The sequence below is a fragment of the Pelodiscus sinensis genome, chromosome 21 (assembly GCF_049634645.1).
Source record: "Pelodiscus sinensis isolate JC-2024 chromosome 21, ASM4963464v1, whole genome shotgun sequence".
NCBI lineage: Eukaryota > Metazoa > Chordata > Testudines > Trionychidae > Pelodiscus > Pelodiscus sinensis.
Window position 1 is genome coordinate 14417787 of NC_134731.1, and position 13373 is coordinate 14431159.

A 13373-nucleotide genomic window follows, 5' to 3' on the forward strand; every position below is an offset into this window, starting at 1 on the left:
TAACACAGGAAGCCTGGTAAATCATGAAAAGCTGTGAATTTCCTCCCTTTTGTCAACACAGGGTCTGTAATGGTACTCCATGAAAAAACAGAGTTACACATACATGAAACTCACAGCAGGATTAGGGCACCAGTTACTGTAATGAGTTGTAGCTATTACTGGTTTACAGGAGTCTAGCAAACATTTTTAAATAGTGGTGAAGGGAAATAAATTTAAAGAAACACATTTAAGTTGTAACAGAACTTGCCCTACTATCTTAGGATCTACTTTACAAAAGCTAATTTCATATACTTTGTTATAAATTATTTGAAGTTTAATTCAGAATTAATATCAATTTAAAATATAATGACTAATTAAAAATGTATTTAAAATGTTCTCTATACCAAATCAATTATTCAAGCATTTCTTCCTCGACCTTGCAATGAATTAACAAACATTGCTTGTGAATCCATAACATGTAAGAACATAAATGTCAAAACGATGGTCCACCGAGCCCACTACCCTGTCTTCTGATAATTCCATGCCAGATGCTCCAGAGAGAAAGACAGAAAAGGGCTGTTTTTGAATGATTCATCCTGTTATCCAGTCCCTGCTCCTGGCAGTCAGGTTAAGGGACACCCAGAGCATGGGGCTGCATCCTTGATCATCCTAGCCAATAGCCATTGATGGAACTATCCTCTGTGAACTTGTCTAATTCTTTTTTGAACCCCAAGCCTTTACAATATCCGCTGCCAACGAGTTTCTCGGCCGACTGTGTGTTGTATGAAGTAGTACTTCCTTGTGTTTATTTTAACACATATTTTAAACTTGCTGCCTATTAATTACATTGGGTGGCCCCTGGTTCTTGTGTTATATGAAGGAGAAAATAACACTTTCTAATCAACTTCATTTATAATTTCACAGACCTCCATCATATCCCCCTTTACTCATCTCTTTCTAAGTTGAACAGACCCAGTCTTTTTAAATCTCTCGTACTATAGAGGTTGTTTCATACCCCAATCGCTTTTGCTGCCATTCTCTGTACTTTTTCAATTCTCATGTATCTTTTTTTGAGATAGGAAACCTGAGATTCATTCAGCGTTTAAGGTGCAATGGGTTTATATAGCAACATTCTGATATTTTCTGATTAATTATCTATCCTTTTCCTAATGATTCCTAACATTGTTACATTTTTTTAACTGTCACTATACATCGTGTAGATGTTTTCAGAGAACTATCCACAATGACCCCAAGAGCTCTTACTTGGGATTACATTTTCCAATGTTCATTACTTTGCACTTACAAACATTACATTTCATCTGTCATTTTGACATCTAGTACCCAGTTCTTTCAGATGCCTTTATAACTCTTCACCGTCAGCTTTATTAGATTTAATTACCTTGAATAATTTTATATCATCTGCAACCTGCCACCTCACCAGTTATCTTTTTTCCAGATCAGTTATGAATATGTAGAACACCATTAGTTCCAGTACAGATCTTCAGGGGACCTCACTATTTACATGTGAAAATTGACCATTTATTCCTGCACCCTTTGTTTACTATCTTTTAATCAGTGTCAGAGGGGTAGCCGTGTTAGTCTGTAACTTTAAAAGCAATGAGCAGTCCTGTGGCACCTTAGAGACTAACAAATATGTCATGAGACGAACAAATATATTCATCAGATGAGTTGGGAGTGGAATTACAGAATCCTCATTGATCCATCAGAGGAACCTTCTCTCTTATCCCACAACTACTTACTTTGTTTAAGAGCCATTGATAAGGAACCTCTTCAAAAGCTTTATGAAAGTCTAACTATACTACATCCACTGGATCAATCTTGTCCATGTTCCCTGACCCCCTTCAAAAAATTCTGGTAGCTGGGTGAGACATGATGTTCCTTTATAAAAGCTGTTTTGACTCTTCCCCACCTATGTACTTTGTAATTCTGGGGGAAAAAAAATGCACTGAAGTTAGATTTACCAACTTGTAATTGTAAGGATGGCCTTTGGTGCTTTTTTTTAAAAAAAGTGTCATTACATTAGCTATCCTCTGATACAAAGTGTGATTTAACTGATAAATTACATACCATCGTTTGTAGTTCTGCAATTTTATATTTGAGTTCCTTCAGAACTTTTGGAAGAATATCCTCTGGTCCCGGAGACTTATTATTGTTTAATCAATTAATTTCTTCCTCTACTGACATTTCAATCTGGGGCAATTCCTTAGATCTGTCACCTAAAAAGAACACCTCAGGTACAGAGATTTCTCACATCCTCTACAGTGGCGGTGGATCCTCCGGCCCACAGGCCAGATCCAGCCCACCAAACAATTTAATCCAGTCCTTGTGGGGTCCAGAAACCATGAAAAACTGTGGGGAGTCCCTGAGGTGGTTTTAAAAACTTCCTCCATCCTCTCTGCAGCGTGGGTGGATGCTTCCGATTCCTCTCCTGTACATGGGAGAGATGATCAGGAGACCTGGCTGGAGGGGAAAGCTCCATGTGCTGGAGCTTCTGAGTAAAAAAGAGCTCCAGAGTTTCTGAGCTTGCTGCCCTGCCTCCCCCCACACAAGCAGCTGCGAAGGGTTGGAGCGGTTAAGGAGGGAAGGGGGACAAGGGGAGTTGTGTGTGTGTTTTTTCTTTTTTGCTTCTTACTTTTGTTCAGCCCCTGACTGATATCTCAGTAGGTTAGTGGTCTCCAACCCAAAGAAGGTTCCCCACCCCTGCTGTACAGTGAAAACCAATAGCAAGGATTAATTTGGCTTCTTTGCAACAGTCTTGAAGGTTTCTTTTTAGCACAGGGGTGGGCAAAAGGTCCTCCATGTGCTGGATCGGGCCCATTAAGCAGGCTGATCCAGCCCACAGAGGTCCTGCTGCTCTCCCGCCTCCAGGCCAATCAGGGCCTAGGGATGGGGGAGTATGCGGTGCTTAGAGTCAACCCTGGTGGTTGACTAAGCACTGCGCGCTGGAGGGCAGGGAGTGAGAGACTTCATGCATGCCCCACCCCCAGGTCAATCAGGGTCTGGGGGGTAGGGGAAAGCACATGAAGTCTCCTCCCTCCCTGCCCCTGCCCTGTAAGGAAAGTGCAGAACTCAGAAGCACCATGCGTGCCTTTCAGGACGGGGGCAGGGCAGGAGGAGACTTTGCGCGTTCCTCTCGCCCACAAGCCCTGATTGGCCTGGGAGCGGGGGGAGCACACAAAGTCTCCTCCCACCCTGCATGGGGCTTGGCATATAGAGTCAACTGCCAACCACTGCTCATCTGGCAGGTGACTCTAAGCACAATGCTCCCTTGCAGGGCGGGGGCAGACTTTGCATGCTCCACCCCGCCCCCAGACCCTGACTGACCTGGGGACAGATGGGGAAGGGAGCACACTAAGTCTCCTCCCACTGCCAGGGGCGAGGGCGCCTAGAGGGAACTGCCAGATGTTCAAAACAGCTGGCAGTTCTCTCTGGGTGTCGGGGGCAAAGACTTCACACTACCCCACCCACAGACCAATCAAAAATTTCTGAAGTGACCCCTGGTCAAAAATTATTGCCCACCCCTGCTTTAGCAGATCAATTGTCCAGTGGCACTACTAAGTACTTGGCAGACTTCCTGCTTCTGATGTACTTACATTTTTACTATTAGTTTTTGTGCCTTTTGCTGGTTGCTTTTCAACTTCTTTTTTGATCTTCCTAGTTATATTTTTACACTTGACATGGCAGTTTAGGCTCCTTGCTATTTTCTTCACTAACATTCAACTTCCAAATTGAAAAGGATGCCTTTGTGACTCTGTCTTTTAATTAATTGTTTAGCTGTGCGAGCATTTTTGGACCACTTACTGTTTTTGTTTTTATTTTACTTGGGGTATACAATTAGTCTGAGCCTCTATTATGGTGTTTTAAATAGTCTCCATGAAGCGTGCAGACACTTCATTCATGACTGTTCTTTTTAATTTCTATCTAACTAGCTTCCTCATTGTTTAGTTCCCCCCTTTTAGAAGTTAAAGTTACTATGGTGGATTTCTTGGCTATGTTCCCTCCACAAAGATGGTAAATTTAATTACATGATGATCCTTATTACTGAGCAGCTCAGTTATATTCACCCCTTGGACAAGATCTTGTGCTTTCTTTAGGATTAAATCAAGAACTGACTCTCCCCATGCAGGTTCATGGGGAGAAATTGTATCGCTGCATCTCATCCTGAGGAGACATCCCAAATCCAAATGGGGATAGTAGAAATACACTATTATTACTGGTGTTCATTTTTTTGGCCCTTCTAATCTTCCTGAGTTTTTCCACAATCACCCTCCCAGTCAGGAAATTGATATTATATTTCTATTGCTATTCTCTTAAAGAGTGTGGAATTTCTACCCACTGAGATTCTATGGTACAGTCTAATTAATTTAAAGATTTTTACTATGTTTAACTCTGCTTTCTTTCACATACAGTGCCATTCCCCCATCAACACAAGCTAGTCTGTCACTTCTACATGTTTAGTACCCTACTATTTCCGTGTCCCATTATCATTGTTCCAGCAAGTTTGTGATGCATATTTCTAATCGATATCATCATTTAATATCAAGTACTGAAATTCACCCATTTTGTAATTAGATTTCTAGTATCTGTATACAAGCACTTATAACATTTTTCAATATTTAGCTATCATTACAACTATATTTATAATTACAAATATAAAAATCATTTCCAGTTTGAATGTTAAAATACCGTTTAGGTGAAGAAGATGGAGATGTAGGATTTGGAGGAACCCAAGGTATTCTATTCTCTTTAACAAGTGGCTTGTTCTCTTTTTGCCTGAAAGCTACGGTGGTCTCTTGAAACCGGGCATGCTTTGCTGGAAGCTGCACAGGTCTTGATCTTGGATGCTTACGGATTCCCTTTAAGAAATGTTAACATTCAAAAAATGTTCAGAATTCTAAAAATATATATTCCACACTCTGCATCAAAATTTCTGTCTTAGGGTCAGATCTAAGGAACTAATTCTGAAGAACGGAAATCAAAGGCGGTTTTAAAACAGACCATAATGAGAGTAGGAACGCACCCAAAGAGAGAGTGGTGGGCCCAATCCTTCATTCTTTAGTCATGAAAATAATCCAACTGTATTCAGTGGCAGAATTCACATGAATATGGGTTTTTTACATGTGGGCTATTTGTAAGACTGGACTTGCTGATGAGTAAAGCTATTTAGAGATTTATTACAACTTCTTCAGAAGAGAGTGGCACAACTCAAAACATGGCTAAGAAACCGGACATAATTGTTCAACAGTGGGTAAATTATGAACACCATTTTCCACTCACAAATACGAACTATTCCAACATCTGGTTGAAGCACAGACTGAGGCACCATGTTATGGATTATTTAAAATGTTTAACGTAGCTGTTCACAGGCTTCAGTGATATTAATATAGTAAGAACGCATCTCTCTCTCTCTCTCTCTCTCTCTCTCTATATATATATATATATATATTTAAAAGTTTTCCCTGCGGTACGACAGAGGGCTGGGGCTCCTATGGCTGGGCCCTCCTCCCTTTCCCAGCTGCCGGGGGGAAAGCATTTATGAATATTTTTTAAGATGGACATGTCAGTAACACTCATTCATTCTTTTTGCATTTTCTTGCACCAAGGAGGCCATCTGCTGGTTGGAAATGGCATTTACTAAAACACAAGTGGTTGTATAATTGCAATGAATTATTTTAATAAATACAGTAATTCCTCATTTAACACTATAGATATGTTTCAGAAAGTTACCGTGTAAAGTGAAAACGTGTTATGCGTGGTCAATTTTCCCCATTGAAAATAATGGAAAAGCTGGGGGTTGCATTTCAAGCGGTGGTGTCTGTTGGGCATAAGGTTGGGGGAGAAAGGGGACGGGGTTAAAGCAGGGAGGGGAGGTGTTTGGCTCTGGGGAAGGAAAGGGGAGGAGAGGAGAGGAGAGGGGGATTGGGTTGGGAGTATGCCCTTGTGACGGGTCTGCCGGGATCCGCACTGCGACCGGTGAGGGGGGTAGGGGTGTCACTGGGGAACAGTGCGGCAAGCGGCGAACCCTCTGCTGCTTTGCAGAGAGGCAGGGGAAGCCCTGCACAGCCACTGGCAACGGGCTGGCTGGGGAAATTGTGTTATTCCGGGGATGGTCATGTAATTCAAAAAACGTTCCCTTAAAAAAAAAAAAAAAAAAAAAATCGTGCTATCACGAAAATGTGTTAAGCAGGCACGTGTTAAATGAGACATCATTAATGTCATAGGAGGAAATATTTCAACTTTAAGTCCAAGATGAAAAAACAGCAGTAGAGATGTCAAATGGGAAACAAATGCCATACAATTATTTTCACGCTAATTTTGTGGAAAATGGTTGTTATTGTCAGAAGCTTCAGGGGGTAGCGAAGTTAGTCTGTACAGGATAAATTTAAAAAACAACAAATAGTCTGGTAGCACTTTATAGACCAAGTCATCTGAAGAAGTGGGCTGTGCCCACGAAAGCTCATGATACCATCTACACGTTTTGTTAGTCTATAAAGTGCTACCAGACCATTTGTTGTTTTTTAAGTTTATTAAATTTTCAGTTATTCAATTCATTTCCAGCTGATGGTAATGATGCTCTTTAGTGACTATTTTTTTTTTTTTTTTTTTTTAAGAAACCAAAACAGTGGAAATATCCAAGAAGCAAGGAATGCAGAACACTCAGATTCAGGAATGGCCATTCGGGTCCAGTAGATTATTAAGGACTTTATTTCCAGCATTTGGAGTGAGGAGAGAGCATTTAGGATGTGATCCAATGGGCACATAAGTCAGCAGAAAGCCTCCTGTTGACTCCAACATTCTGAAACATGCTGAGTGTTCTCCATTCCTCCTGAAATGAATGGAAAATTTAAACTAGTGCAGCTGAAAGTAGTTGGCTTTAATTACTTTTAATTGAATGTACCTATCTCAAGAGCAATGTCAAAGCCCTTTGCTTTTTTCCATCACTCCTTATGAACTGTTTGAGGCCTTGACTAGATTAACCTCTGCCCCTTGACTTCAGCTATGCAAATAGCATAGCTGAAGTTGACGTACTTACTGCAGCATCTTGCGTGCGGTAAGGTCAGCGGGGACTGAGCTCCCTTCGACCCCTGCTACTCTTTTAGTCCTAATGGAGCACCAAGTCGACGGGGAGTGCTCAGAAATCGATTTATCGCATCTAAGCAGACTCGATAAATCAATAGTGGTAGGTTGATCCCTGTAGTGTGGATCTCTGGTGTAGTGGAGACAAGCCCTAAGGATGCTAATGGGACACTTCTGTTTGAAAAAAAAAAAAAAAAAAAAAAAAAAAAAAGGCAACCATAATACTGTCTGAAAATGTGTTACGCATTACTATTTCCAACACTGACTACAATTTTTATACATGAAACAGAATTCATTTCCTCCCAATACATTTACTAAAAGCATTTGCTAATACTTTGTGTGTCCAGTAAAGCTGTTATCTGGCACTCAACCAGAAAGTTCAATCAACCGGCACTTCTGATAATGCCCAGTACAAACCTTTAATCTTGTAACCGGGACTAGTATTCTGCCCAGCCCATTATGCAATTGCAAATTTTGCACTCTACTTTTATGTAAAAGAGGCAAAAGAGAAATCAGCAAGCTGAAATCAGGGATTTATTCAAAAAAGCAACTTCCAGGGTGTTTCATAGCATCATTACAGATTCAGCCCGATCTCCTGCACGACCTACAATGATAACTGATGTTGATAATGATAACCCTCAGGCACTACAAGATCCTGAAGTGCCTTCTGAATCAAGGAAAGATTAAGTTATGCTCAGTATAGTTTTAGTGATCTGGATGTAGGCCATGTGCTGTTACAGTAATAGGACATATCCTAATATACCCTACTGTACAGTAAACTTTACCAGCATACACCTAAGTGCTTCAAGAAACCAACCCCTCTGCAGTGCAGTACTACTACTTGACTGGTAACTACCCATGTACTATTTTATACTTTATCCACTTTATTGAATTCTAATTCTCTGAAAATTAATATTCCTTTGGTAAAGAATAACTCTCATTTTACCAGAATATTCGATTAACTAACATTCCCCCTTTCCCCAACATACTGGATAACAGCGCTTCAACTGTAGTCAGTTTCACATTTCTGGTAGTCAGCTGTTCCTACACCCATCCGTCTTTCACAATGCAACAGAGGACAAGAAAAAAATTTAAAAACAGGAAAATGTGATTATAAAGTGACAGAATCTGGCAGGGACACTCAGAGGCAAATGTCTGAAACTGCTTTTAACTTAGTATATGTTATTCAGTTTCATGGTGATGGCATCCCTTTAACAGTGCCTTCCATTAAGTTAAAGCTCCCATAAGAGGAGAGAGGATATCTTATTTTAAATGTTACTTTTGTACCTGTTTGGCTGGTAACAATACACCTTTTTTCTTCAAGGGTCCATTTTCAAGCACAAGGGCTTTTTTCGCAGGTCTAGCTCTCATCGATGTATCGTGACTTGTTTTTAAAGCTGCATCTCTGTCTGAAGTGTGTGGGTCATGCTTTTGTTGGAATTCTTGACCTGACCAATCAGCATGGCTGCTTAGCTTCTGTGCCAATGGAATATCTGCAACATGTTCATCCTCATCTACATAAGTAATTAAAAATAAACCTTAGTCCCTACTCCAAAGGGCTTCCAATCTATCTGTTGAGTATTTGTACAAAGACTAGCACAATGGGGTGCTGGTTCATGACAGAGACACCTAAGTCCCACTGCATTAAAAATAAACTACCATGATATTGGTAAATGTCCAACTGTTTCCTTTGCCAAATAATGCACAAGGTGGGTCCCTGCTCTGCTTCAGGAAGCAGTTTATATGCTTTGAAAGATTCATGGCACTCAAGGCCACTTGAGGACTAGAAAGAGACAACAACAAACACTACTAGCAGCAGAAGACATACAACTAAGGAGATAACTAGGGACACGCTTTCGCATTAGGTTGATGAGAGACAGAATCATTGCACAAATTATTCTCTTAATAAGTAAGGAAAGGAAATTAGCATATGCTGCTCTAAGAAAAACCCTTTGAGGAAGACGCTAGATATAATTATACTAATGTTATACTTTGGGTGCTTTCAGAACGTATCAAATCGCTTCAACTAAATCTCAAAAATAGAAAGAAAATGTAATTAAGCTTGTTTATAGAGAGATTAAATGATTAGCCCACAAACCAGTGACAAAAACAGAAATAAAACCCAGAACTCCTGATTTCCAGTCCTCTGCTCTACCCATAAGCCAATGCTTGTCTGTGCCTTGAAACTAGGAGGAAGGAAAAGGGTAAAGTTACAGTGCAATTGGAAAATCGCCTAGACTTAAGAGATAGATTCTTGGGATTTTTGCCTCTCTCTCTCAAAAGCACAAAAATCTACACAAAACTAGGAACGTGATAGCATAAAATGGCTCCACGTAGGTCCCCCCTTAGCCTCCATGGCAGCAGCATAGAGGAGCAAGTCAGCTCCCTGGGAGCCACCTCCCCAGACTGCATGTAAACATGTAACCTCTGAAACTTTCAGCGGCTACATTTACCAGAATACAAGAATTTTAACATCCCCACATAAAACCAAAGAAATTCTGAGCTAATGCTTTGACGACATCTTTCATTTAACCCAGCTGTGTACAGACATTGCTGCATCTATGGTGCAGATTCCCCAAAAGTGATTAATCTTATATTTTACTAGAATGCATTCATAAATAGCTATGCAGATAATTAAATTTATTTTATATACATCATTCCAATCAACTAGTAAGGAATTATCACCTCAGGTATATACTGAAATATAGATATGTGTGGGTCTCTTTAGAAGAAAATCCAACTGTGCTCCAACGAGTTACAAATAGTATGGCAAAAATATTTTTAAAAGAAAGTTAAATAATGAGATTATAAATTGGTACATGAAGCTGGAGAACCCTCGTAAGGCAACAAGTTGTCATTTCACATGAAGCATTGAAAGAATTGTGTGCCAAAGCTGCAGGGTTCTGGCAACAATACAGTGAGCTAAAACATCACTTTTGTACCATGAATGGGCTATTCTGCACCTCAGACATAAAAAAAAAATATTATGACACTTCATTGCTGATGACTATGCTGTTTATACATTAACCAATTAAATAATTTTAATTAAGTATTCAGAACACATACCAGTCAGGAGTTTTCTACCTACTGATGGTTTCTGCTGCTCTTGTCCAAGTCGCTCCTTTGAGATGGGTGGTTTCTTCTCCTTTTTGGGAGAAGCAATCTTGCTCACTGGAGATTTACCCTGAGACGCCGAGAGACATTTCTTCACATTTTTGGGTGATCGTTTCTTCTCCAGAAGAGATTCCAAATCCTGCCACAATTTTTTTTTCATTAAGTTAATTCCTCATTAAGCTCGGTTTGTAGAATGATGAGATGATACTAATTGTTTTTAAATTATCATTCAAAAAGCTTTGTCATATAAGTAACTTAACAATCATACATGTAAATGCCAGTATAATTTACATAGTTATTTATAATGACTAAAGTGAGTTTTCAAACAACATTTAGTTTATTATTCAAATATTTATTACATTTCATTTGCACATCAAAAATTATTTTATCAGGTTTTAAAAAGCAGACAAGTCCTAAAAAGGTTTATAAAATGTGCCCAGATACATCTTAGGACAACTACTCAATATTCGATGGTTAGTCCACATGTATAGCAGTTTATATTCCAAAAATGCAACCACATAATTGGCATTAATAACCTTTGTTGGCAAGTAATGAATGGGCGATGGAGACTGAATTACTCTCAATACTACAGATAAACCTTCTAGGGCCATTTGTGGGAACAGTGCACAGGGGAAGCTTGTACTTCTGCTGACATGCTGTGTCCATCTTATTGCTCAAGAAGAGAGAACAAAGCTCCTGGGAGGTCAAGCCAGCAGTTTTCACGAACACTAAAATTACACCCATTGTAATCAGGAGAATACTTTCAGGCGATTAAGATATTTTCTAAAAATCTCTCATGGCTGCAGTGTCAGTTGTTCAACAGCTAAAATAGGTAACAACAAATCCACTTTTTTATATGGCCTACAGAATCTTGATCAATTTAAAAAAATCACTTTGGGTTAAAGGTTAGAACAGTAATGCTAATTCTGAAAGCTTCTGTATTGTATCAACAGAAATAAATAAGTGTTTTAAAAAATAAGTATTTAAAAAAAATTAGAGATGCTCTTTTCCCATCATGCACACAACCCAGTGAGCTTCCTCTTGATAATCATATATATGGAAGAAGCATTTCCAATCAAAGTGATTACGGATCATCGTGATGAAGTAAAATATGCACCTATATCTTTACCTCCTAGCTAAGTTCTTATACTACAACCATTACAGCAACATCTGACAACCATACAGCCACACACCCCAATAACTGTTGCACTTAAGGCATATTTTTACTAGTAATATTTTATCACCCGTGTGTGACAGTTTGCATCCAGAACTTAAATGTTTCACCCAGTCTCTTCTACATCAGCTTGAAGAAAAAGTAAGTACTTTCCACACCTCAATTTGTAGCAGAATGTCTGTGATGATGTCAGGAACAGAAGAATCCATTTCTAATTTTGCAGAACAGAGAGACAGTTGTCGAATGAGATTGCCTAACTCCTTATAATGAGCAGGAATCTGATACTCTGAATGATCAGTAAATTGAGTTGCAAACACCTGCAAGGCACGAATGGCTCCTCTGTGGGCAGCTGCTACTCTGGACATCGCTCGAGACTGTGGCACAAAGGAAAGACACAAGTGCCTAAATATCCAGCACTTTTCAAGTGATGATGTTATTCAGAGAATCATAAGAAGAATTTCACTGGTCATTTAAGTAACTATATTTTGTTCTCTGTTAATTGTGATAGAGACATATTTCCCCTTGTGATGAAATTTGGGAGCTGCTTAAGCAGTACAGAAAAGGATAATACTGAAGATTCTAAGGCCATAAGGCAGCGGTTCCCATCCTTTTTTATACCGCAGACCAGCAAACCCATTCACAAACCTTTGGTGGACTGGTAACATTTTTATGCAAACAATGAACATGCAAATATACAAATAAAATGTTACCAGTCTGTCAAAAGCCCTGGCCCCCAGAGCTGCTGCAAACACCTGGCTTCAGCTCCAGCAGTCACCACGTGGCAGGAGGCTGCCACAGCTGAAGCTGGCTGTTCGTGGTGGCTCTGGGGGCTGGGACTGTGGTACACCCCAGCCCCTGACTCCCTAGTGCCAACCTTAATCCCTAGATCCCCCCCACCCCTACTATGCCCTAGCACCAGCCACTGACCCAAGAGTCCGCTGCACTCAACCCCACGTGCCAACCCTGCATCCCAAATGCCTCAGTGCAAACCCTCTGCCCCTTAGAGCTGCCCACCACCAGAGCCCCCAGTGCCAGCCTCCTGTTTCTAGAGCCCCATTGCACTCAACCCCCCCAACTTCTCCAGTGCTAGCCCCCAGTCTCCAATATTAGCCCCATCTCCAGAGCCCCCAACTACTAGCCCTGTCCCCAGGCCCCTCCAGTGCCAGCTCCCCACACTGGACACTTCAGTGCCACCTCCTGCCTCTTAGAGCCTCCCCACCCCTTAGAGCTCTCCAGTACTAGCCCTACCCCCAAAGCCCCCCCCCCCCCCCACACACACACACCTAGCCCCACACTGCCTCCCAGCCACCAGCTGAGCACTGCTACCTGGGTCACAGCTGCTCTAAGGATGTCATGCAGGGCTCTGTGCAGCAAATCACTCTTCCATATCCAGGAGAAGATCCCACCCCTGCCAGGCACTGGTTGGGGCAAGACACAACAGCTACAGTGGGAGGGGAGGCACTGGGCGGTGTACCCCAGTCCCAGCCCCCAGAGCCGCTACAGCCCAGCACCAAGCAGTTTGTGGCCCGGCACTGGTCCACAGACCAGAGGTTGGGAACGAATGCCATAAGGAACCACTGTGATCATAAAGTCTGAGCACCTGTATAACAAATACCAGAGAACTTCCCCCATATAATTCCTAAAACAAATCATTTAGAAAAACAGCCAATTTTGATTTAAAAATTGTCAGTGAGATTCGACCACCACACCACACTACACTGTGCCAATGATTAGTAACTCTCACCGTTACAAATGTATGTCTTATTTCCAGTCTGAATTTGTCTAGCTTCAGCTTTTAGACAATTGAATTTCTCTGCTAGATTGAGAAGCCCATTATCTAATTTGTTCCTCAAGTATATACTGATACAGCGTAATCCAGTCAGTCCTTAATCTTCTCTTTGTTTAACTAAATAAATTGTGCTCCTTGATTCTATCACTATAAAAGGGGATGTTTTCTAATCTTTTAAAAAAAAATTCTTGTGGCTCTTTTCTGAACTCTCTCCAATTT

The 13373-nt window shown here is 40.8% G+C and overlaps 1 protein-coding gene across 7 annotated transcripts in view; it reads right to left on the minus strand.

Annotated features, from left to right (window-relative positions):
* KIAA0753 (KIAA0753 ortholog) overlaps window positions 1–13373 on the minus strand; it is a 48849-nt gene that overhangs the window by 28537 nt on the left and 6939 nt on the right. For all 7 annotated transcript variants that reach the window (XM_075904894.1, XM_075904897.1, XM_075904895.1 and 4 more), the window contains exons 6-9: window positions 11524–11739; window positions 10144–10330; window positions 8365–8591; window positions 4687–4856 (exon numbers count right to left, since the gene is read on the minus strand). In XM_075904894.1, the coding sequence (XP_075761009.1) occupies window positions 4687–4856; window positions 8365–8591; window positions 10144–10330; window positions 11524–11739 (800 nt within the window). The remainder of the gene's footprint in view (window positions 1–4686; window positions 4857–8364; window positions 8592–10143; window positions 10331–11523; window positions 11740–13373) is intronic.